Source organism: Callorhinus ursinus, unplaced genomic scaffold (assembly GCF_003265705.2).
Source record: "Callorhinus ursinus isolate GAN/ISIS: 27379988/994484 unplaced genomic scaffold, GSC_fseal_2.0 scaffold15, whole genome shotgun sequence".
Lineage (NCBI taxonomy): Eukaryota > Metazoa > Chordata > Mammalia > Carnivora > Otariidae > Callorhinus > Callorhinus ursinus.
In genome coordinates, this window is record NW_027397077.1 from 46,222,349 (window position 1) to 46,246,939 (window position 24,591).

The 24,591-nt window shown below is 46.0% G+C and overlaps 1 protein-coding gene across 2 annotated transcripts in view; it reads right to left on the reverse strand.

Moving 5' to 3' along the window:
* Positions 1-24,591, reverse strand: part of PODXL2 (podocalyxin like 2) — a 35,651-nt gene that overhangs the window by 5,345 nt on the left and 5,715 nt on the right. The window contains exons 2-4 of one of the 2 annotated variants that reach the window (XM_025885491.2): positions 23,751-24,029; positions 7,302-8,083; positions 6,477-6,551 (exon numbers count right to left, since the gene is read on the reverse strand). In XM_025885491.2, coding sequence (XP_025741276.1) covers positions 6,477-6,551; positions 7,302-8,083; positions 23,751-24,029 — 1,136 coding nt within the window. The remainder of the gene's footprint in view (positions 1-6,476; positions 6,552-7,301; positions 8,084-23,750; positions 24,030-24,591) is intronic. The other variant, XM_073901791.1, reaches the window with a different exon arrangement.

Sequence of the window (24,591 nt, forward strand, 5' to 3'; positions counted from 1 at the left end):
AATTTGGGAGAAAACTGGTACCTGGAGATAGCCACGTGCAGCTAGGAAAGCCCTGTTCCCAAAATAGTTCTTACCATTTTCATGTGCACATGTGTGCATATGTGTGTAGGGCTGGGGTACACACCTGCATCTGCCTGAGCAGCAGACACTGTACCCAGCAGCCTCCCTGCTTACAAAAGAAGCACATTCCCACCACAGGCAATGCCTCCCCCCATGCCACAGGCCTGTGATCCCCCATGTGTGCAGACCCCACATTCTCTGGGTCAAGATGTCTGCCTGGCTTAAGCCCACAGACCCACAATGTCCATTCTGGCAGCATCTGATGACTACATATTTCACGCCATTTATTCTGTAGATGGGAACTGAGTGTCAGTGGCCTGGGGAGAAAGCCCTGAATTTGGAATCAAATAAATCTGGGTTCAAATCCCAGTTCTGCCATTCATCAGCTCTGTGAACCTTAGCACGATACTGCACCTCTCTGAGCCTGTTTCCCCCCCTGAAGCAGGGAACTACTCCAAGGCCCAGCAACATTAGAGTGGATACATAAATGGAACACTAGACAGAAGCACAATGAACAAACTTCACTACATGCAGCCATCTAGAGGAATCTCAAAGACAGAACATTGAGGGCAAACAGCCAGACACAAAGTACTACCTACTAAATGACTATGCAAAATCAATGTATGGGGTTACAAATCAAGAAAATGGTTTCCCGTGAGGGAACAGTGTCTGGAAAGGAGAATGAGAAGGGCTTTTGGCGGTGCTGATCATGTTCCGTATCTTGATTTGGGGGCTGATTACGTCCTTTTGTGATGATCCATCAATCTGCACACTTATGATCTGTGTGCTTTTCTGGATGTATACTCTAAGTCATTAGAACTTTTCTTAAGTGCAATGCTATCTTCCCTGCTGACTCCTGGGTGGATGGTCCTTCCCTCACATCACACCATTTCTCCCACAGTCAGGGCTCCAGCTCTCCTGCTACTGTCCAAGCACCCATTTCCAACGCTGAAGTTATATGCAACTCCTCCAAGTGTCTGGTTTGGTTCTTATGGCAAACAGGAAGGGACATATGACCCAGTCCATCATTTTGACTTGTGGCAATACAGCAAATAGAGCTGTATGTAGAGCTTCCACCTTCTACAAACACAGAGCAACACTGGGTGGGGCGGGGGGAAATATAGGCAGAAACAGAGGAACTCAAAGCCAGAAGAGTAAGCAGGTGCTAAAGCTGCAGCAATTCGTGGGGGTCCAGGGCCTAGAAATGGAACCCAGGAGTTGGAGACTTGGCTTTAAATGCTTACATGCTCTTGGCCCACGTGAGATGAAGAACTACAGCAGATTACCAGGATGGAGCCTGAAGCCCCAAAGAGCAGCCCTTTCAGTGAAATGGGGATTCAAAAATATTCCTGATCTCCTGGAGGAGCTGTAATGGGCTCTGCCATCTACCCGGGTCCATGGGTAGGAGAAAAAGGTTATCCAAGATCACTTAAAAACCCAGGCTTATGCTTCACCTGGGTTTGGAGTCCAAATGGCAGTCCTTCACGATATAAAAATTCAAGCCAAGAGATTAATATGAAAGCTGACCTAGGACTCCTGGAACTCCCAAAGTTTCCCTGAAACCACTCTGTTGGAACTCTTTTACAACCTGGGTTTGAAGAGGAGATCACAATAATGAAGAACGATCCATACAAGCAAACAAGGTACAAAGCCAAACAGGAGAACTGACATCCCAGGATGTCGTGTTACTAAAACAAAAGGAAAGAGATCATGAAATCAATATACTTAAAATAATTCAGAAAATGAAGGAATAGAAACCATAATGAAAGAAGGGAACAAAATGAAGAATAAAGGGAGGGATTTGGAACCAAGGAGAAATTCTAAAAATATAAAACAGTTATCTATACTAAAGATTCAATGGATGGATCAAACAGAAGATTAGACACTGCTGAAGAGAGTTATTAATTTGGAAGCTAAAGCTAGGAAATCACTCAGAATGCATCAGAGATTGATTGATTGATTGATTTAATATTTTGGAGAGAGAGAGAAAACATGAGCAGGGGAAGGGGCAGAGGGAGAGAGAGAATCCTCAAGCAGACTCCCCGTTGAGCATGGAGCCCCACGTGGGGCTCAATCCCAGGACTCCGAAGAGCTGAAACCAAGAGTTGGATGCTCAACCGACTGAGCCATCCAGGCACCCCTCATCAGAGAAATTTTAAAAAGAGAAAACATAAAAGTGTTAAGAGACATCATAGATAGAAAAATAAGGCCCAATAAACTTCTAATGAGAATGAGAGAGAAATGGGAAATTGGTAATATCTAACAAACTGCATATGCCATCCCACTTCCAGGAATTTACTCTGAAGATACATCCCAACAGCACAAAAGTACATACACACAAGGTTATTCAATGCAGCCTTGTAAGTAACTGCAGAATACTGGAAACCACCCAAATGCCCACACAAAGGAAATTTAATGAATAATCTATAATACATACACATCATGGGGTATTATTCAGTTGTAAAATTAAAATGATTGAGAATAATCTCCATGCACTAACATAAAGTGATTTCCAGCATATACTGTTAAGCAAGAAAAGCAAAATACAAAAGAATAATGTTATGGACTGAGTATGTATCCCCCCAATAATTCATATGTTGAAGTCTAACCCCCAGTATCTCAGACTGTGACTGTATTTGGAGACAGGGTCTTTCAAGAGGCAATTAAGTTAAAATGAGGTCGTTAGGGTGACCCTATCCAATCTGATGGGGTCCTTACAAGAGGAGGAGATTAAGGACACAGTCAAGCACAGAGGGACAATGATGTGAAAACACAGAGGGAAGATGGCCATCTGCAAACCAAGGAGAGAGGCTTCAGGAGAAATTAATCCTCCGGACACCGTGATCTTGGACTTCCAGCCTTCTAAACAGTGAGGGAATAAATTTGTTTTTAAGCTACCCAGTGTGGTACTTTGTTATGGCAGCCCTAGCAAACTAATAAAAATATAAATAGTATGCTACCCCTCCTGCAAGAAACTATCTATCTATCTGCTTATTTTTATAAAAAGAAACCCAGAAGGATAACCGGAAACTAATGAGATTGGTCACCTAGCGGGAGTGGGTGGGAATGGAGGGCAAGAGGTATGATGGGGGAGAGGGGTGTTTCTTTAAGCATACATTTTTGTGTCATTTAGATACTTAGAGCCATAGTAGTGTTTTACATGCTCAAAAATACAACTAAATCAACAAGGGTGAGGGGGAAAAAATCCAAAACTGAATACAAACAGAAACAAATAAACCTAACTATATCTCGAATGTGTCTCAACTTACTCTCAGATGGTTTGGAAAATGCTAAGAGCTGGTGATTCTGGCTGAAAGATACACAGGATTTCTTTGTACCAGTCTTCTGAAATTATATCAAAACAAAAAGCTACAAAAAAAAGAACATGAGAAAATTAAAGACATTCTTTATACTAATAAGGGCTGATACAGATATATCCTTGTAGAAAGAGCTGCTAAGGGGTATATTTCAGGAAGAAGGCAATTAAATTCACAAGAAAGGAATGGGGATGTGAAAAGATGTGTAAGCAAAGAAACGAATATATTGATAAAGCAAAATAATCACTGACTGTTAATAATAATGACTAGTGCTCAACATCACTAATCATCAGAGAAATGAAAATCAAACCCATAATGAGATTCTGCTTCATACCCATTAGGATGACCACTATTAAAAAAAAAAAAACAGAAAACAGGGGTGCCTGAGTGGCTGAGTCAGTTAAGCAGCCACCTTCAGCTCAGATCATGATCCCAGGGTCTGCTCAGTGGGGAGCCTGCTTCTCCCTCCCCCCCACCGCCCCCCCACCTCCCATACTGTCTCTCTCTCAAATAAATAAAATCTTTAAAAAACAACACACACACACACACACACACACACACACACACACACACAAAATAGAAAACAACTGTTGGTGAGGATGTGGAGAAACTGGAACCTTTGTCCACCGCTGGTGGGAATGTGAAATGGTGTAGTCACTGTGGAAAACAATACGGATTTCTTTAAAAATCAAAAACAGAGGTACTATATGATCCAGCAATTCCACTTCTGGGTGTGTACGGGTTTTGAAATGGGGTCTCAAAGAGATATTGGTGGGCTCACGTTCATAGCAGCATTATTCACAATAGCCAAGATGGGGAAGTTACATGAATATCCATTGATGGACAAACAGATCACAAAATGTGGTCTATACATACCATGGAATATTATTCAGAATTAAAAAAGGAAGAAATTCTGACACACACTGCAACATGGATGGACCTTGAGAATGTTCTACTAAATGAAATAAGGCAGTCACAGAAGAACAAATACTGTATGATTCCACTTGTAAGACATGCAAGAAGCCAAATTCCTAGAGACAGAGAGTAGGATGGTGGTGGCTGGGGGCCTGGGAGAGTGATTAATGGGCACAGAGTGTAGTTTTGCAAGATGAAAAGTTCTGGAGATATGTTTCATAACAATGTTAACATACTCAACACCACTGTAATACCTTAAAAATGGTCAAGATGATCAATTTTTGTTAGATTTTTTACCACGATAAAAAAAAAATCCATCATGAAAAAAAATAATGATTAATTAGGCGGAGGTCAAATAGTAAATGAGAAAAACTAACAAGACAAAAACAGGGAAAGCAGCGGGGCGCCTCGGTGGCTCAGTGGTTAGGCGTCTGCCTTCCGCCCAGGTCATGATCCCATAGTCCTGCGATGGAGGCCCGCGTCAGGGCTCCCTGCTCAGCGGGAAGCCTGCTTCGCCCTCTCCCACTGCTTGTGTTCCCTCTCTCACTGTGTCTCTCTCTGTCAAATAAATAAAATCTTTAAAAAAAAGGGGGGGGAAGCAGAATGAAAGCATTTTTATATATGTATGTGTTACTTGGAAAAAAGATAGACATTATCTTTAGACTTTATTGTTCAAATATGCATATACAAAATTTAAGAGTCTCAAGGACCCATACTGTGGTCTCCAAGTACCATTTCCCAATAAAAGGAATGAGGGCTTGGAGAAATGATGATTTCATGTCTGGGGGAAGGAAAGGACAAGATGAGTCCAAACACCTTATTACACCAGAAAGCAAGGAAGCTATCAAACAGTAACAGGTTGGTCAAAAAGACTTAGAAGCCAACTCAAAGAGGCTCTCACTGGCCAGAGATGGGGCATGTAAGCATCAAGAAGAATAAATAATCACTGCAACAGATTAAAATGTATCAATCATGTTTAAAAAAATCCACTTGTTTATTTATTTATAATGGGAAAAAAGAAAACAACCTCCTGGGTCACTTTTGAATGAAACACACGCACGGACTTTCACTTTTCCCCAAACCCACTAAACGAGAGTAAAGAATTTTTTCAAGGTCTAAAACCACAAAGACAAAAACAAAACAAAATGGAAGAGGAAACAAGAGCAACAAAGTCTGGGCACTGGAGGCATACGGATGAGTTAGGATTTCCTAATCTAGCAAGCCCCAAAGAGCCAAATCCTAAGCCAAAATGGGACAAGCTGAGAAGCAATCACACTTACATTGTCAAACTCCCAACTAAAATGCTCTCGAATAAGCAGCACTGGTTACCTTTGGAAGGGAGGATGAAAATGGTTCTAAAAATAGGAAAACTGTTTGAAAGGCCGTTTAAGAAGCAGCTGGATCCCTAATTCCTCTCCCCAGCACTGTAGAGCTGACAAATGTCCCTGTCCCCTGGCAGAAGACTGAAAATTGATTTTGCAAAGAGGGTAAAATAGAGGCCCTCTGACCCAGAGGACACGGGGCACAACTGTGGGAGGGGGCTCACACTCAAAGAGGGAGTAAATGAATTTATCCATGCGCACCTGCTCTAACACTGAGGCGAACAGCCCTATCCCCACCTTGGCTCCCAGAACACTGGCAACCAGCCCTTTATGCTCCCAGTAGGACAGATGTTCCTTTTTCAAAGAATCTAGTCGCCCAAGAGGAAGGACCTAAAAATGTTGACATTAAAAACTGTCAAATAGCCCAGCCAGTCCACCCACCTGAGAAGCCACAGTTAACAAACCCCACTCCAAGCTCAAAGCTTCAACCAGCTTTTTGATGGCCCTCCTTAAATAGCTCTGAAAGAACCCACCAGACATCTGAGGAGCAAAGACATGTGAGAAAACCAAGGCCAAAACTAACAAATAAGGAAAGCAACTGTTTAAAGACTGTTTCAATATCCTCCAGGAGATAAGACATTGCACACGAGAACAAAACTATTCCTTGAAATTAAACAGAGTAGGGCAAGAATAAAAGAGCCCTTAGGAATTTAAACATGGGTTTTAGACAAGGGTGGGGGCTGGCTCTTCCCCTAGGTTAGGCTAAGCCCCTCCCCATGCCCCATGAGGTCCCTCTGCCCACACTCCGCCGGCCCACCCACGTCCATCCTTCCCTATGGTCCCCACCTCGCTCGGCACTCACACAGTCTATGTTCTCCGTCATGTTCAGAATGATGTAGTTCTTCCCGGCCAGATTGCTCCAGTCTTTGCAGATCACCTGGACAGTGAAACAAAAAGAAGGGCGACAGTTACAAAGGCACGAGGAAAGGCATCCAGAGAAAGCACAGATGGAAACCCTTTGAGAAGCCGGAAGGGGAAGGCCAGCTGCAGGTTCATGACAGCTAGATGGGAGCTGACAGCCTCTGCAGGGTGGCATCGCCAGGCTCACAAACCCAGATGTCTCCAGGGACCACAGAGAGGATGTCTTCAATGAGAGGAGGGGCCTGACAGGGCTTGCCCCAGCTACAGGCCTTCAGTGGCAACCCTGCAGGGGTTTCATGTTCCGTAGGTCAAACGAAAACAGGCCTGCAGGCCAGATGCACAGGCTGGCAATTTGGGCCTCCCTTCCCTTCTGTCCCTTCCCAGGTGTGAGCACTGGCCTGGGCGTGCGTGCTGGGCAGGCGTGAGGAGGAGAGCAGAGGGCAACGCACGTACAGGGGTGGGGTGGAGATGGGGGTGGGGGCACAGGTCAGGCAGTGGGAAGGCCCCAGGTGGCAGCAGTAGCTGTGAACAAGGCCAGGCCAGGGAAGCCGAGCTCTTCCAGGAACTTTGCATGGAAGTGTGGTGAGAACACCCATGCAGGGCGAGGAGGTGTGCATCCCAAAAGTTCTGCTGGGGTTCTACATGCTATACAGGGGCCTCCCACCCCAGCCTGGCAGACCCTCTCAGCCCCACTGTGCAGCCAGGGGATGACCAGGCTCCTTAGAGAAAGCTGCAGCCAGATGGCCTTCATGTGCCCTCACTTTACCTGAGTAGAATCCCAGGGTATTCTGGACTGGGCTTCGGCAGCCTGTCCTTCCTGGGGCTGCTGGCTCAGGTCTTCTTGCCCCAAGGTAGCAGAGGTAGGTGTCAGTTCCACATCTCGGGGGGCCACAGGGAAAGAGGCTGAGGCTCCAAGGTAAAGGGGGTCTTCATCTGGGCTCTCAGCCCCACTGGGAGCTTCTGTTTGAGGGAATGATGCCAAGGATGGCACCTCCCCTTGCTTGCCAGCCAGCCCCACTGCTCCCACAGTGGCCTCCTTGCTTGCTTCCTGAGGGGCCTCAAACTCTACTCCATGCCCTACGGCTTGTAGCATTGCGCCCCCTGCCTCCTGGCCGATGAAGTCCTGACCCCCCAGGGTCACTGTACTTGGGGTGACTGCAGGTGGTGACAGGCTGGGCTCCATGCTGCTCCCCACCTCCACATCTGAGGAGGCCTGGTCCCCAGATTCTTCATGCCTGTGTTTGGCAGCCCCTGGCATCTGGCTGCTGCTGGTGGGAGAAAAGCTGTGGACCTGAGTTTGCACTTCTTCTTGGGATCCGTTCACAGGCAGCAGCTCCTCTTCTTCCTCTTCTTCTTCCTTCTCTACCTCCTCCTTTTCCCTTTCCTCCTCCTCCTCTTCCTCTTCTTCCTCCTCTCCAGGAGCCATATGCCACGGTGGCTCCACCAGGTTCATCTTGGGCAAGGGGGAGGGCAGACTCAGCACCTCTTGACCCTGGCTGGTGTCTTCTATTGTACCCGCCTTCTCAGTCAAGTCTGGAAAGACGTAGTCTAAGGACAGAGACAGAAACCTCATTCGCTAGTTTCATCAACCATCATTGATCTGTTCAGTATTCACTGAGCAGATAATATAAAGCAACCATGAGACCCACAGGGGAACAGTGGGGAGTCAGATTACCAGTCCTTTTGGAAAGGAGTAGGAAATAAGGCTGGATGGTGTGGGAGTGGGGGGCAGACTGTGGGGTAGACAGGGGCCAGGCTAGTCCCTGTTTCCTTCATGATGAAAAAAATGACACAAATCTGCCACTAAAATTCTATGAGTACAGGAATGTATAAAGTAGAAAGTAAGTATGTATGACCGCACCCCTTGGAGATAGCCCTCGTTAACAGTCCACGACGAGAAGTTAACATCTCTATCATTCTTATAATGCATTTGTGTTTCCTCATCTGGGGAGTTTGCCAAGACCCCAGACAACTCACTAGAAAAGGTTCCCTTTATCTCTTTCCCAATGGTTGTAATAGGAGGCCTCTTAGCAAAACCCTCGAATGAGGTCTGAGAACCTTCTGATCACAGGGACAGACGAGACACAGAGATTATGACAATTGTTCCTAAACTGTGCTCTTTTGCTGAGATTTAAGCTCTGGCTGGGAAATAAAAAATGTCAGGAGAGCTCAACAGAGTCCACTGGCTGAGCCCAGAGCCTCCCAAAATGGCCAGGGTTGCTGTTGGCGGTGATAGGGGGGAGTTTTATCCTCCCTGCCATTCCTGGGAATCATATCTTGAAGTGCAGAATTTAGGAGGCCTCCTGGACAGCAGGACTTGTTCTGGCTTCTCAGTGAAGCCTAGGCGTCTTCAGGGTAACAACATAGCAAAGTCATGGGCCTGTTCTGTTGGAGATTCATTCAAAACACAGAAGCTATTTCTAGGTAACAACTTTAATTGGCTGCCATTTGTTGCAAAATAAACATCAAAGACTGTTTCAAAATACTCTTTAGACATGAAAGAGGCAGTTTAAGGGCCTCTCTCAAAATTTCTATCAAATGGTAGAATGGCTTTTCAACTGTCAAATTCAAGTTTTAAAGGTTTAAATAAATTTCTGGGAATGTGGATAGCAGATGAGATCAAAGGACCAAATAACAGCTCAGCCAAGACAAACACTAGGAAAGATAGTGGAGAAGGGAGGCTCTCTTCCCAACAGAATTAAGGAGAAAGAACAACTATGGGAGCAGCGAGGACACAGAACATAGAACATTCAGATAATTTTTAAATTCCAGTTAGTATCTCAGAGAGACCCAAAGATATTGCATCCCTAAAATAAGAACAGGCTATGGGGCACCTGGGTGGCTCAGTCGGTTAAGTGTCTGCCTTCGGCTCAGGTCATGATCCTGGAGTCCCAGGATTGAGCCCCACATTGGGCTCCCTGCTCAGCAGAGAGTCTGCTTCTCCCTCTGCCCCTCACCCCACTCGTGTTCTCTCTCTCTCACTCTCTCTGTCTCTCACAAATAAATAAATAAATAATAAATAAATAAATAAATAAATCTTTAAAATAAGAACAGGCTAATAAGAGAATCAAGTAAACAAAAAAAGTTTGTGGAAACTGAAATTAAATTGTCAAAATATAAAAATTCAATAGAACAGCTGGAAGAAAAAAGTCAAGGAAAAGCCACCAGAGCAAAAGTAAGAGGACAAGAGAGAAAAGTTAAAAGAGTGCAAGAGGTCTAATATCTAACTAACATGATTTCCAAAAAGATAAGAACGCTTAAAATGGAGAGAATGAAGAACCAACAAGAAGAAAATCTCCCACGCCCAGCAGCGGGAATCTTCACATTGAAAGGGTATATAATTGAGGTAAAAGATAAAAGACTCACACCTAGCCTCATCCTCATGATATTTCAGAATTCTAAGGAGCAAGATAAGACCCTAAAAGCTCTCAGAGAAAAAACAGGTTAACTATAAAGTAATAATAAAGAGATAATCAAATTATCTCCAAGCTTCTAATTCATAACACTAGACTGCAGGAAGGAAATTGAAAATGCATTCAGAATTCTGGGGGAAGTGTACTTTGAAGCCAGTATTTTATACCCAACTAAACTATCATTCAAGTGTGATTACAAAATAGACATTTTCATATATACAAAGACTTGAAGGTTTTTCAATCCACGGATTCTGAGAGAAGTACTTAAGGAAGTTCTCCAAGAAACCCAAAGAAGATATGGAATCAAGAAATATGAGAGGAAGTCATGAAAATAAATCTCTAGAGGGAAGCTGTGCAATGGGCCTAGAGAATAAGCATTCAAATTAGAACACGGATCCATATGGCTCTGAGAATTATTACAAAAAGAAAAACTGACTCCCTATAAGAAAAAGTACAATTTTTAGAAGCTGAATGATCTTAGTGAAAATTGAAAACCCACTATAATATTTAAATGAATAATTAAAATATTCTTTTGTTAAGCATACTATTTTTGAGTAGAAGTGACTGGTAACATCTTCCACTCCTCATCCCCTGCACACACTCTGTAGGGAAGCTTACCTATTCCCCACACAAAGCAAACAGCCATGGTGTTCAGGGGAGAGGTATCCTCATGGAACAGAGAACACAGAATACTGCGGAGACCCACACCAGCCTCTAATACTGAGAAATCTAGTATCACCTTTATAAACATGAAAGAATGATCAAGATTCACAGGACATTAGGGGAAAGCCAGGCTCATGAAGAAGCATGAAGGAGAGAAAGCAAAGCAACCCATCTCTGAGAGAAGAGTTAATCTAGTAAACAAAGGGAACTTAGAAACCTTTCTTATTAACACCTCCAGAGAGACTCGAGGAAATTACACCCATAAAACAAGTATATAAAAGAATAAAAATATTTTACTTCAATAGAAATAAGCGCTTTCTGTTTAAAATTGAAATGCAATGCATAAAAACATAATTGAAATGGGCTGGATGGCCACTTGACAGGAAGATGATATAATAGCATGTCACATGGATGCTGGGGAAATGGACATATACAATCCCTTACAATCATGAGATCTTATGGTTAGAAGATTGTCCTGACAGCAATGTGCAAGAATTTGATGAGAGGGGATGAATGAAAGCAGAGAAAAGAGTTGCGGGCTTGCTGCAATTTCCGGGAGAGATAAACACAGGTGATGACTTTGGGAATGATGAGAGAACAGGTTCAAGAGATGACCCCAAGGTAGACTTGATACCCTGTGTGCACTGGTTGACTAACAGTAAGAAGGGGGCACTCTGGCTGACTGTGGGGGCAGTCATGCCTGTAGCAGAAATGGTCAAGTCTAGAGGCAAAGTGCATGGGAAACCCTCAAGAGTACTTGAACTAGCCAATAGGTTCAGTAAAGCCTAGAATGTGCCAGGAATATGGTGGATGGTGGTGCACTCCACCAGAATCCCACTGAGGTAGGGGAGTTCCCAAGAGGGCAAGCTGACTAAATAATCCCTCTACTCAATGTGATGCTGACTTTCTACAAGTTGAGCTCTCTATCCCTCCAGAGATAGCCTGGCTCCCAACAGAATTCCCTCAACTAAGCTGGACAACAACAGGGGTCATGCTGTGGGTGGCGGGATCTGCAGCCAGAAGACTTAGCCACCAACTTACGTGTCTAAGTGATGGTCAGTCCCTGGGTTTCTCTGGGCTTCCGTTTTTCATAGGACAAATGGATGCTTGTATATATGAGTTCTAAGGATCTTTCTAGCACTGATACTCTGCGTTTTGGAGATAGTTCTGACAAATGTATCTTACACACCAATGGCATTAAAAACAACAACTCTTCTACTGTCCTAAATAAGAATAATATAGGATTTACGAGACTACAAACTCTGATTGCTGAGCAAGGTGATTTTATTCATCCTTACGTTCCCAGCACCTAATACAGTGCCTGCTTGACCCAGTGCAGAAAAGAGAGCAATGTGTTTTTGGTGAACCCTGCCACCTTCTGCCTCCTGAACCCAGGACCTGTCCCTTTAGGGAGAAAAAATAGCCTCCAATGGCACAGACTTCTCCTTCATTAGGCTCCCTACCTGTGATCACTCCCAGATAGCCAGCCCCTGACTCATCATTTTTGCATTCCTTTCTCAGTGAGTTCACGGATCCCAAAGACTTTATCTACTGCCTCTCTGCTAAAGACTCCCAAATTTACATCTCCCACCAAGCCTTTACCCTATCCAGCCCTGTCATCTCCAGAGACTTGACAAATCACTAAATGCCACACCCTGGCACTCAGACTCAGCAGGACTTTTTTCCTACTTTTTTTTTTAACCACCTCTCATCATCCAAAGTTATTCCTGCCTCTCTTACTGTGTGATCTTGGTTCCACTGCTTGGCCACTGTGTGACCTTGGACATGCACTTGACCTCCATGTGTCTCCTTTTCCTTATCTGTAAAATAACAACAGTACCTAGCACCCAGGGCTATGGTCAGGATGCACTGAGATAAAACCTGGGCACAGCCCACACTACACAGCAAATGCCTGATTGATTTTAAGTATTCCTCTACCTCCTCCTCTTTCTTATTATCATTTAATTTTTATATTGTAAAATCATAATAGGAAAAATGGCACCATTTTGGGAGTCTGCTCCACAGGCTGAGGAGCGGGATAAGCACCTGAGTGGTAAATAAGTCAAAGTGAATCCAGGGAAGAGGGCAGGGCAGGAAAGGATCGATGCTTTCCTGACAAGCCTAGGTATGATCTGAGTATCAGAAAGGTCGCTTACACAGGAACAAGAATTTAATGAGAGACCCAGTGGGGACAAAGACTATGAACCAGAGGTGTGGTGGGAAGTAGAACCTAAGTAGCTGGGGGACAGACCCAGGTGGGATGAAAACGGGGATGCCAGAAGAGTGGGTAGTGGGACTAGATCCAAATATGAGTGTAGACTAACAAGTAAAGAAACCATGCTCAGTCCAAGAGTAGAACCATGGTCTGATGAACTGAGAAAGATACAACAGCACTTCTGTGATATTCCTGCCAAAAATGTAGAACCTGAATCTAATCATGGGGAAACACTAGACAAAATTGAGGGGTAGTCTACAAAAGTCTAGCCTATCTCCTTCAAAAATGTTAAGGTCATGAAAGACAAAGAAAGACTGAAGAATTTTCCAGAATAAAAGTGGCAAATAAGGCATGAAAACAAACATAGTACATGAGTGTGGACTGGACAGTGAACTGTAAAAAATAATTTTGTTTTCTTTTGCTACAGTGGACACTGGGGGGTGGGGGGGTGGCAAGTTTGAATACAGTTTGTCATCAAACTCTATTGTATCCATGTTAATTTCCTGATGGTCACTGTACCGTGATTCTGTAAGAGAATGTCTCTGTTCTTAAGAAATATACACTGAAGTATGTAGTGTAAGTAAAGGGACACTGTGTTTATAACCTACTGTCAAATGGTTTAGAAATAAAATTGTATGTCTCTAAGTATATACACATATTTGGTAAAATGTTAACACTGAGGGAATCTGAGTGAAGGGTGTATGGGGATTATTCTTGCAAATCTTCTGTAAATTTGAAATTGTTTTTTAAATAAGGAATTAGAGAGAGGGAGAGAGCATGCATCACTTTAAGTACTGGCTAGTGAACATGCTAGGGCCACCAGAAGAGAAGTGAAACATGGCAGGGGACAGGGCAGGTCATCCTGGGCTAGGAGCTTCCAAAGGCTCCAGGAGGAAGGGACACAGTTGCTGTGAGAGGTGAATGATCTTAGTGGATGGGGAAGAACGTGCTTTTCCCACTAAGGTGTCCAAGGAAAGAAGACCAGGCTTCCAGAGACTTGCAACACTGGCCTGGGAGAGGAAGCTGGAGCAGTCATTTTGGAGAGGGGATAAGGGGGTGAATTGGCAATGGAGGGAGAAAAGAAAAGCAGGGGGATGGAAAAGGAGAGGGATGCCGGAGAGGATGGCACCACAGTAGGCAAGGCACAATGGGCCCGGCAAGGCAGGTGGCTGCCCCAGCCCCTGGTCTCCCAGTGCAGTGACAGTGGTATGTCCTGAGCCCTGTCCACTGCTGTCACCAACAGCTGTGACTCCACACGGGGAGAGCCTGTCCTGCTTAGTGCCCTAGGCTTTGCTTCCTATCCCACCTACTTCAGCATCTAGAGTCAGGACAGGAGGGTCCCGCAAACCCCAAAACCTGTCTGGGACAAAGGTGTACCTGCAGAGCACTCCCTGCACACCCCATACCTGGACACAAGTGTGAACAAGCAGCGATGCCCAGGAGACATGCTCAAGACAGCAGGAAAGCCGGTCAAAGCCTGTCCCCTGCCCCCAGGAGGGTAGCAACAGCTGGGACACTGAAGAGAGGTGAAAGGTCCCCCACAGCTCAGACCCTCCAGAGGGGGCTCCGGCTTGGCCTCAGAGCATGGAAGGTCAGGGAGTGGCTATGCTGCAAGGACACTCAGGAGACGGGCAGCTCAGTCTCCTTGCTGTCGGTCAGACAGCCGACGAATGCCTGGAACCTCCGCCAACCTCTCCCCCCTGCCTCCACAGCTTCCCTCCCTGAACACAGGGTGCCAGCTCTGTGAAGTTGCAGTACCCCCTGGTGGCCTTCATTGGAAACTACATCTTCCCCAGAGTCCGAGGGAAATCAGGCTTCCAAAGGACACAGCCTTCCTTTTACAGATAAGGAAAAGAAAAGCTCACATAGGGGAGGACACTTGCTCTAAATTGTGAAACTACACTTATCACAGCTGTAAAGTTTTAAAACTCAGGCTTGTACATGATTAAAGCCAGTCTTTGAAGACATGCCTGCTCAGTTAGGCCAACGCCCAGACTTGGCTTCAGACGCCAGGGAGGAGCAAACTGACAGCAGGAGCATCACCCCTCCCTGTCCATCTGCACTGCAGGCCATGGCCCATCTCTTGGAAGCTGGGCTTGAATCACCAGACTAGTTGACAGGTAAGGACTCAAGGCTCAGCTTCAAGGTTCTGCAGCCAGGGGCTAGAATGCTGGGTGACCAGCCTCTAGGCCCGCCCACCACCCCTCTGGGACCTTGAGGCTGAGGTGAAATGACATGATGCATTCAAATCACCTCGCCCAGAAAACATGCTCTTCTCCCTGAGGCCATCTCTTAAAGTCAAGCTGCTGTCACACTCCACACCCCGAGCTCACTGCAGGTGAATCTGCAGGCAGGTGTTCCTGCAATGGGACTCCAAGGACCTAGGGGTTCTAGCTCAAGGCACCTGGGAGGTCATCTGGATAGGAAATGGCTAAGTCTAGGTAAGATGGGTTGCCGCCCTCTTCAAGAAGATGCCTCCTTAAAGAGGCTTTTCTATGTTGGTGGCTTTTTTTTCCTCCCCAAATTCCTTAACCCAACTGCCGTGGTTCCTCTACAACTTAAACCCATTTCTGTTTTATCTGCTTAAGTGAGGAACTTCTGGGAAGCATCTTCCTGGGGATAAAAACCTACATATTTTCTCAGTTGCTCCAATTGAGCCTCCTTTGCCTGGGGCTCAACAACTGGGATTATCCCTCATTCTCAACCCCCTCCCCCTGTCATTCTTCATCTCTTGTGGAAACTCTGGATTCACCACAGTTTTAAGAGTGGTTACAAAATTGGCAGGTACACAATAAATTTTTGCTGAGTGAATTGCTGAAAAGCGAACAAGATTCACGAGCTAGAAGCTAGCTGATGCAAGCTGGAAAGTAAGGCTTTTTGACTCAGGCAGCATGGTCTGAATTTAACACAGCAACTCCCCGCTGGACATGATCTGGCGGCTTGGAGGCAGCAGGGGGCCACTCTGATGAAGCTCCAGACCTCTGGACAACTTGGATTCTCCAGGCTTTTTCTTTTTCTTTTAATCTCACTCTGGGGGCTGGCTTTTGTCCCCTAAATAGATCGTGTTGCATCTCCTCTCTCCTATGTTTCATCAGTTTTGTAAGTCTCTTTCCCCAGCTCATCAAGGTCACACTGGACTTCGTTTCTGCCTTCCAGGGTAGCCATAATCTCATGGATGACCCCTGGCAGCCGCTGAAATATTAATGAACTGACTCCCCTGTTTAAGACGTGAAATTAAGACAGGCACCAAGCCAGTGGCCTTGGAAGATCACTTTAAATGTCCCTTTTGCTTAATGTCAAATCACTGAAAATTGCCCCGAGTGCAACACTCAAGCCAGCTATCCAACCAATAAAACACTCACGAAATTCACAACAGACTTGCATAAAACAGGGGTGCAAGGGGGGAAGCTTTCAGTATAATTAAAAATGACTTTTTAATGGTCAACCTCAGTAGTCATCAAAGAAATGTAAATTAAACAAAATGATACAGTTTTGGGGCTGCCAACTTAACAATATACGTATTTATTTAAAGATAATACCGAGTATTGGATAAGTGCAGGAAACAGGTACTCAATCTGCTACTGACAGGAATGGAAATCAGGCCCCACTGGGGGTGGGGGGTTAACATGAATGAAAAGCTTTAAGAACAAACATTCTGAAGCTGTCATTTCACTCCTAGAAATGCACCCTAAGGAAACAATGAAGATGCTCATAATGACTCGGGTTTCAAGGATTCCCAACATGGCACAGCTCACAGAACAAAAGACTGGAGGCCATCCAGCGCTCAGGCAGCAGGCCACCGACTGAAGGGGTGGTAGCTGGGCCAGGCTTGGGAGACTACTCCCGCCTTAAAACTGAGGGCAGACAGCTCCGTTAGCTGACTTGGAGAGATGCTGGTGCGTGAAACAGCAGGACCTGTGCACTGTAATTCCATTTTTTATAAAAGCATCTTTTACGTATTTCCCATATGGGAAAAATTTCCAGAAAGATATACGCCAAAATGTTAACATTCGCCAATTCTGGCTGACGGGATTAGGAGTGGTTTTTACTTTCTTCTTTTCTGCATTTTCAAATTTTCACATAATGATACTTATTACTAGTGTAAAACAAAAGTACAGAGATCTTTTTCTTTTTGGAATCTAGGTGCAAGTGCTTCTGTCAGCTGGCCTTCTTAGCAAACATGCCTGATGTGTGTGCAGTGACCCAGAAGGTCAAATCATTCAACAGCAGTTACGATATCAATGCATAGGAATCATTTTCAGGTCCCAGCAGACTGGCTTTGATGATCTGCTTTCTACAAAATTCATCACAGGCAATAGTAATTTAAGGGGTCTAATGAATGATTTCACATGGAGGGGTAGCAGATCTTAAAGTAGAAATCTCAAATTTGAGATTTCACTCTGCCACTCATTACCTGTGTGATTTAGTGCCACATTTAAACCTCTCTGAGCCGGTTTCCTTAGTTATAAAACAGTGATCCTAATGATGCCTGCTTTTATGGATTTCATTGGGCTGCTGTGAGGTTAAAAAAAATGATGTGAATATGATTTATATAATAATATAAGCACTCATGAATGTTCCTTTATGCCCAACCATCACTTGGCATGTACTCCCCTCCTGTTGGTCCAGGACTGTGGGGCACTACCCCCTGGCTTCCAGGGGTGCTTGAGAGCCAGTCTGGACCAGAGAACCCAGTCCCTCTGGCCTCAGGATTGGGTCGTAAGTGGGTTCATGACCCAGGGCAAACAAACGAGCCTCCATCCTGAGACTTTCCCAAAAGTGCTGGGGAAGCAGAGTTCTCTCTCTGTTGGGGCTGCTGAGTGAAAGGAGATGACACTGGAGTGACTGGGGGCTCTCTGAGCCACCACACAGGGACAACGTGCCTGAGAAAGAAGCCAGCTGGGGAAGGCGAGGCACGATGGAGCAAGGCAGGTGCTGATGTCCCGTTTCAACACCTGGATCCCACCTGCCTGGGTTCTGCAGTTACTAGCCAATCAACACCCCCTTTTTCACACAGGCCTGTGAGCCTGTTTGAGTTGCGTTTCTAGAATTTGCCAACCCCAAAGAGTTATCGCTTTTCTTGTAGAACACTTATTAGTTTGTTCACTAGGAAAATTAAAATTGCATGCAGAGAATTTTATTAAGGATATTGGAGAATGGAAGGGTGGAGGGTGACAGGAGAGACAGCCCTGGGGTGAGTGGGTAACCTGGGAAACTGTTCTTAATCATTAACAATCTTGCCTGAATTACTCGATCAGGTCTTAAGTTGGCTTGATGCTAGCTGGTGGAGCGGCAATCTACATTCCATTTCTTTCTCCCTATTTGGCTGAGACCACTCTTTTCACCTGAAATGTCAGAAAACCATAATATTTTGGGCGCCTGGGTGGCTCAGATGGTTAAGCATCTGCCTTCGGCTCAGGTCATGATCCCAGGGTCCTGGGATCGAGTCCCGCATCAGGCTCCCTGCTCGGAAAGGGGTCTGCTTCTTCCTCTCCTTCTGCTGTGCTCTTTCGCTCTCTCTGTCAAATAAATAAATAAAATCTTTAAAAAAAAAAAAAGAAAACCATAGTATTTTAAAGCTGGAAAAGGCTTCGATCTATCATTCCTCACTTACAGAGGAGAGACTGAAGCCAAGATTGGACAAAGAACCTGCTCAAGGTCACACCGCTCGTCACCAGCCAAGCAGAAAGACAAGTGATTATTTTTGCTGTGGGACCTCAGGATTGTCACTGGAGGAGAAGGAAGGCTCCAGCTCTGGCTCTTTTAGGTCCAACAAACGCAATGAGACGTATAGCAAAGTACTCGTGACACATGGTTTCCTCTCTAACACATACCATCTCTGTGCTCCCACAGCAGGCTGCCAGGCCCAGGCGCTCAGGAGCCACTGACTCCAGACTCAGCTCCACCCGTAAGCAAGCTGTGCAGCCTTGGGCAAAGCTCTTACCCTCTCTGCGCCTGGGTTTGAGCATCTGTGAAGCAGTGACAACTCCTGCCTGTGGACCCTACAGAGTGGTTGTGAAGTTCAAATGAGCTTATCAAAGAGAAAATTCTATGGAAAAAGATGGTGATATTTACTACATAAGATATAAGACATTACTGCTAGTCCTTAGTAAAATCGTTGAGCTGAGAGGCAACCTAATCGAAAGAGCCAAGGTTATGGAGTCTGAGAACTCAGGTTTGATTCCTGATTCTTACACTTAGTAGCTAGACTGTTATGCAAACTCCTGGAGCCTCAGTTTGTTCACTGGTCAAATGGGAGTAACAATATATACTTGTTTCTGTTGAGATTAAATGAGATAATATATTGAAACACCTAATATGGCACCTGGCACATGCCAGGTGTTCGTATATGGGTCAATATCATAATTACTAGGAAGGTAATGGGTCTGAGATTAGGCCCATCCACAGCATGGCTTTCAACAGTCATTGCTCCTGGGAACAGATATATCCATGTCCCCAAGGGGTGTGTTAGAACGGCACTTAGCATGGTCACTCTGACCTCTGGACAGACTCCTCCTCCAGGCAGACCCTTTGAAGGTTCCTTGAGTCTCCTCCAACCTGAGGAGCAAACCCCAAGAGGTAATGCCCTCCTTCCTTCCAGAGAACCCTAGATGGAAGCCTCGGACTTTTAGGGTGAGGAGCAGCAGAGGGCAGAGGCACAGGACACTGTCTTCTCTGGGCTACGTCCCCGTACAAATGAGCCTCACACCTGGAACACTTTCTGCCTCTGTTATGGCCTCACACCGTATTATCAAGGTACTGTGAGGGTGCAGAAGCAGGAACAACTAGCTTCACGTCAGGGCCACTGCTAGCTCACAGAGATGCCCCTCCGGGCAGATGACTTAGAAAAAGGCACTCCTTCCATCCAGCCCCTGACCCGGTGAGTAGTGTGCAGGATGCACTTCAGCCCGAACTCCCCTGCTTGGCAAGGTGCCCTTGGACAGGGCAACACCCGCACAACCATGTGCAGTCCTGCCCACTTGGGAGAGATGAAAAGGCCTCTCAGAAACTGTGTCTTCTGAGCTGGGTGTTGCAGGATGATGACGACAAGTCTGCCAGGCATTTGGGATTGAGAAGAGTGCTCCAGGCAGACAGGACAGGAGGAAGGGCACCACAGGCTCAGGGAATAGGCCTGAGAAGACACTGATTCTCAATCCAGCTCTGTCACATACCAAGTGTGACCTTGTTAAAGCACTTAGCTTCCCTGTGCATCAGTCCCACATCTGCCAAGTGGGGATGACAACAGGCTAACGAACCGATGCAAGCAGGAGAAGGGAAGGAGATGAGGCCAAGGGGAAGGCTGGGCCAGAACACCAAGAGCATTTTCTGCAGTACTAAGACGCTTTGCTTTCATCCTGTGGGTACTGTGTTTTCACAAATTGCCTTGGGGGTGTACAGAGAAAAGACCGACCCGAGGAAAGGCCAGGGCCCAGCGGGAAGGTGAGTGACGAGGGAGCCTGGCAAAAGCAGCCCTCCTTCCACCCCCTCCTCCGGGGCTCTTGCCCATTTTTCATGCAGGGCACCTGAGTCCCCATCTCACAGTCGTTCAGGGCGTCTAGTAGAGATGAGGAGACAGACCACACCGTAGAGCTGGCACAAGGAGAGGAATGGATGCAAAGTGCCCAGAACACATGTTCAATGAATGGCAGCTCTTTTCACCATTAAGAGACCCAGAGAGGCTAATGGGAGAAGAGAGACGAAGTGAGAGGAAAAGGAGGCAAAGGGAAGGGAGAGGCAGAGAAAATTTGAGTTCATTAAAGCCTCAGGGCCATCCCACTGTGATCCTGAGGAAGGTCCTAGGCTCAGCGCCATGGCTTTCTTGGCCGAGGCCCTCGGAACGACTGTTTGTCCCAGACTAGAATCTCAAGAGTCTACACAAGAAGAAAAGCCCAGAAAAAGACCCAAGTACATCTAATTGTCGAGTGCTTCTTTTCCATGACGAGGGGATAGATTTATCTATGTATCTGTGCTGCTGCAGTAACAGGCTAGCTTTATGGGGGAAACGAACTAAATCCCTATCTTATACCACAAACCAAAGTAAATTACTGCTAGAATAAAGGGTTAGATGCAAAAATTTAAGATGAAAAAAATAAAGGAAATAAAGATGCATATATCTCAGGGAGGGAAAGGATTTTCTAAACATAAAGCAAAGAATAACACATAAAAACATTTCATACATTTCAAAAGAAAGACTGTCAAGTCTGTAAAAAATTAATGTTATGTCAAAAATTGGTAAAATAAAAAAGTAATTGATAAACTGGAAAAATGCTTTCTATATATATCAGAGAATGTATCCTTTTTATATGAGGATTGGTACAGTGGTAAGAAAAAATTAAAGCCTCAATAGAAAAAAATGGAAAAGTAATAATAGGTAATACAGAGTACTTATGTTGTACCAAGTGCTGTGCTAAGTGCATTAAATGAATTACTGCATTTAAACCTCACAACTCTATGATACTATTTCCTAGATGGGAAATCTGAGGCTCAGGTTGCTCCTTGCCAAAAATCACATAGCTGTTAATTGTTGGTGCTGAAACCTTGGAATCTGCCTGACGCCAGAGCCTGCTCTTCATTATACTATGCCTCAAACTGGAAAGGACTGTAAGTGGTCAGAATATGTATATATACACACACACACATATATGCTAACATTCACTAGGAATCAAATGCCATTTTAATTTACTTATCAAGTTGACCAAGATTTCTAAATGACAAAATGCAGTGGGGTGAAGGGTCCAACAACCTGGCATTCATCCCACCTCCAGTGGGTATGCAAACTGGAAAGACCTTTCTAGAGGCTGATTTGGAAATATTTAACAAAAGCCTATGGAAAGATTCCTATCCTTTGTGGCAGACGTGCTCCATCCCCTCCAGATCCTCTCTCTACCCTTCTCTACCCTGTCCTCTGCCCCAGGAGATGGACCCCAAGAGTCACCACAACAGGCCATGTCCCTGCTTCCCGACCAGACTCAACAGAGGCAGGGGAAGAGAGAGAGACAGGGATCCTGGAAGATGGGAGGAAAGGGGATCAGATATTTCCTCCCCTGGTTTCTCCCCTGCTGGGTCACTGCTCTTGCCAGGATCACTTGCTTTCCACCACTCTCTGTCCCTCCTGGTTCCTTTCATCCATCCCTCCCTCAGTCCCTTTGGGTGTAGGGGCACTGAGTGCTCCACTACCACAGGCCCTGGACTCCTCTGTGGTTGGCCTATCACCTGCCCATGCCTTTCTAAGTTCCTTGTTCTACAAATAAAACCTCCCTGGACTATCTTAGTTTGGTTGTGTCTTCTTTTTCCGGGTGGGATGCCGATTGATACGTCTTTACACCTAGCAATTTTATTCTAGAAATTATCATGAGGAAACAGAGAAGTGCAAAAATACATAATGATAGTTTTAGCAACATTAAAACTGGAAACAACCTAAATATTCAACAACAATAGGGAGCTGGGTTTTTAAGATTTTATTTATTTATTTGACACAGAGAGAGACAGAGAGAGCAGGAACGCAAGCAGGGGGAGTGGGAGAGGGAGAAGCCGGCCTCCTGCCGAGCAGGGAGCCCGATGTGGGACTCGATCCGAGGACCCCGGGATCATGACCCAAGCTGAAGGCAGACACCTAACAACTAAGCCACCCAGGCGCCCGGGAGCTGGTTTTATACATATGATGAGCCACATGATGAAATACTATGTAGCCATCAAAAATCAGGTTTAAAAAGAATATTTAACGATGTGGAAATACATTTATTAAATATTTTAAGTGAGGGGCGCCTGGGTGGCTCAGTCATTAAGCGTCTGCCTTCGGCTCAGGTCATGATCCCGGGGTCCTGGGATCGAGCCCCACGTTGGGCTCCCTGCTCAGAGGGAAGCCTGCTTCTCCCTCTCCCACTCCCCCTGCTTTGTTCCCTCACTCGCTGTGTCTCTCTCTGTCAAATAAATAAAATCTTAAAAAAATATTTAAGTGAAAACATTATGATTCCAATTTGGCACATAAGTGACTACAGGGATGTATCCCAAACTATTAATAGTAATTCTCTTTTAGTTGTGAGATTATGGGTGACTTTTGTTTCCTTCTTTGCATTTTTCGTATTTTCTACAATTTCCAGGGATTATTTTCATAATTAGAGGACATAAATCCAAAATATTATATACCCTAAAGAGAAAAATTTGAACTACATTCTGTAACAGCCTGCCACTGTGTGCACGGGTGAGCATACACACCATGTGGCGGTCCAGCATTTACAAACAGGCTCCTGCTGGCCAAGAACGTGCACAGTTGCTGAAGCCAGGAGCATGGCGAGCGTGCTCCGCCACGTCTGCATCCAGCCCCTAACTGCATGCATTCCAGCGTGGCCCCAGGCCTCAGGTGGCTGGCCTCCACAGGTCCATCAGCCATGCTCTGGAAACCCACGAACCAGCTCTGGGGCGTGACCGAGAGAAGGGAGGTGCCTTGATTGGCAGTCAGAGAGACCGCAGGAGGGGCACAGGAACCTTCGACAGGGACGATACAGCGCAGCAGGGAAACAGCACCCCTAGACCTTGGGAAGCCTCAGCTTGGATCATGGCTGAGCATACGAGCGTCTGTATGAACTTAGGCAGGCTTTTAACCGCTCTGAGCAGCAGTTTTTGCATGTTTACATGGGGAGAAAGTTTCACTCCCAGGCTGTTGCATTATATGGAGTTACATGAGCACAGAACGTGGGCTCCCTAAACAGAAGCGAATGTTAAAGAGAAAAGAGCCTCTGGGACCAGTAAGATACTAGGGGTCCCAGAGACTTGGCTCATGTACAAGGCGGGCAGCAGCATGGTAAAAGCTGGCGGGAAGAGACAAGAGATGTGATCGGAGCAAGGAAATGGTCCTCTGGCATTTTGCCTAGCCAGCCTCACTCCCTGCTGCAATGAGCACCTACTCTTAGGTGAGAAGAGCTACCTGCAGTGGGTCCCAGGTCCAGACTGGAGTCATTCAGCTCCTCCTCCTCTTCCCAGAAGTACTGTGGTGGCTGCAGAATGCGCGACTCTTCACTCTCTTCACTGGGAAAACCTGAGCCAGGGGCTCCCAGGCCAGCTCCCAATCCCATGGCCTCACTGGGCTCCTCTGAGTCCAGTGGCTCCAGGCCCATGGGTGGCAGGAGGTCCAGCAAGGAGGTGGAGGTGAGGCCCTCTGGGCCAGGCTCATCGGACCCAGCTGCACACGTGCCCAGGGACACTCCTGCACAGACATAAAAGCCAGATAGTTAGGAGAGGCTGGAAAGGCCAGCCTGCCACAGGGTCAAGACACGTCTCCAGGGGCACCTGGGTGGCTTCGTCGGTTAAGTGTCTGCCTTCGGCCCAGGTCATAATCCCAGGGTCATGGGATTGAGCCCCACGTCAGGCTCCTTGCTCAGCAAGAAGCCTGCTTCTCCCTCTCCTACCCACTCGTGCTCTCTCTCACTACCTCTGTCTCTCTCTCTCAAATAAATAAATAAAATCTTTAAAAAAAAAAGACATGTCTCCAACAGCAAAGAACCCAAGGGTGCCGGTGGGGACTTGTGGGGAGACACTCCTGACACCCAGGGGCTGCCAGGGGATTGTGAGATGCTGTTCTTACTCCACAAAGGCCAAGCTGTTTAGCCCTCCCCATGGCAGGGGCAAAAGAGAGACCAAGGGAGGTGGGCAGGAGAGAGTGAGGTTCATCTGACTCAGCACCTGCTGGGCATTTGTTCACTCAGAAATGGCCACCAGCACCCATCTTCGCTACAACTGTGCTGGGTGCTCAGGGCACAAATGCAGTG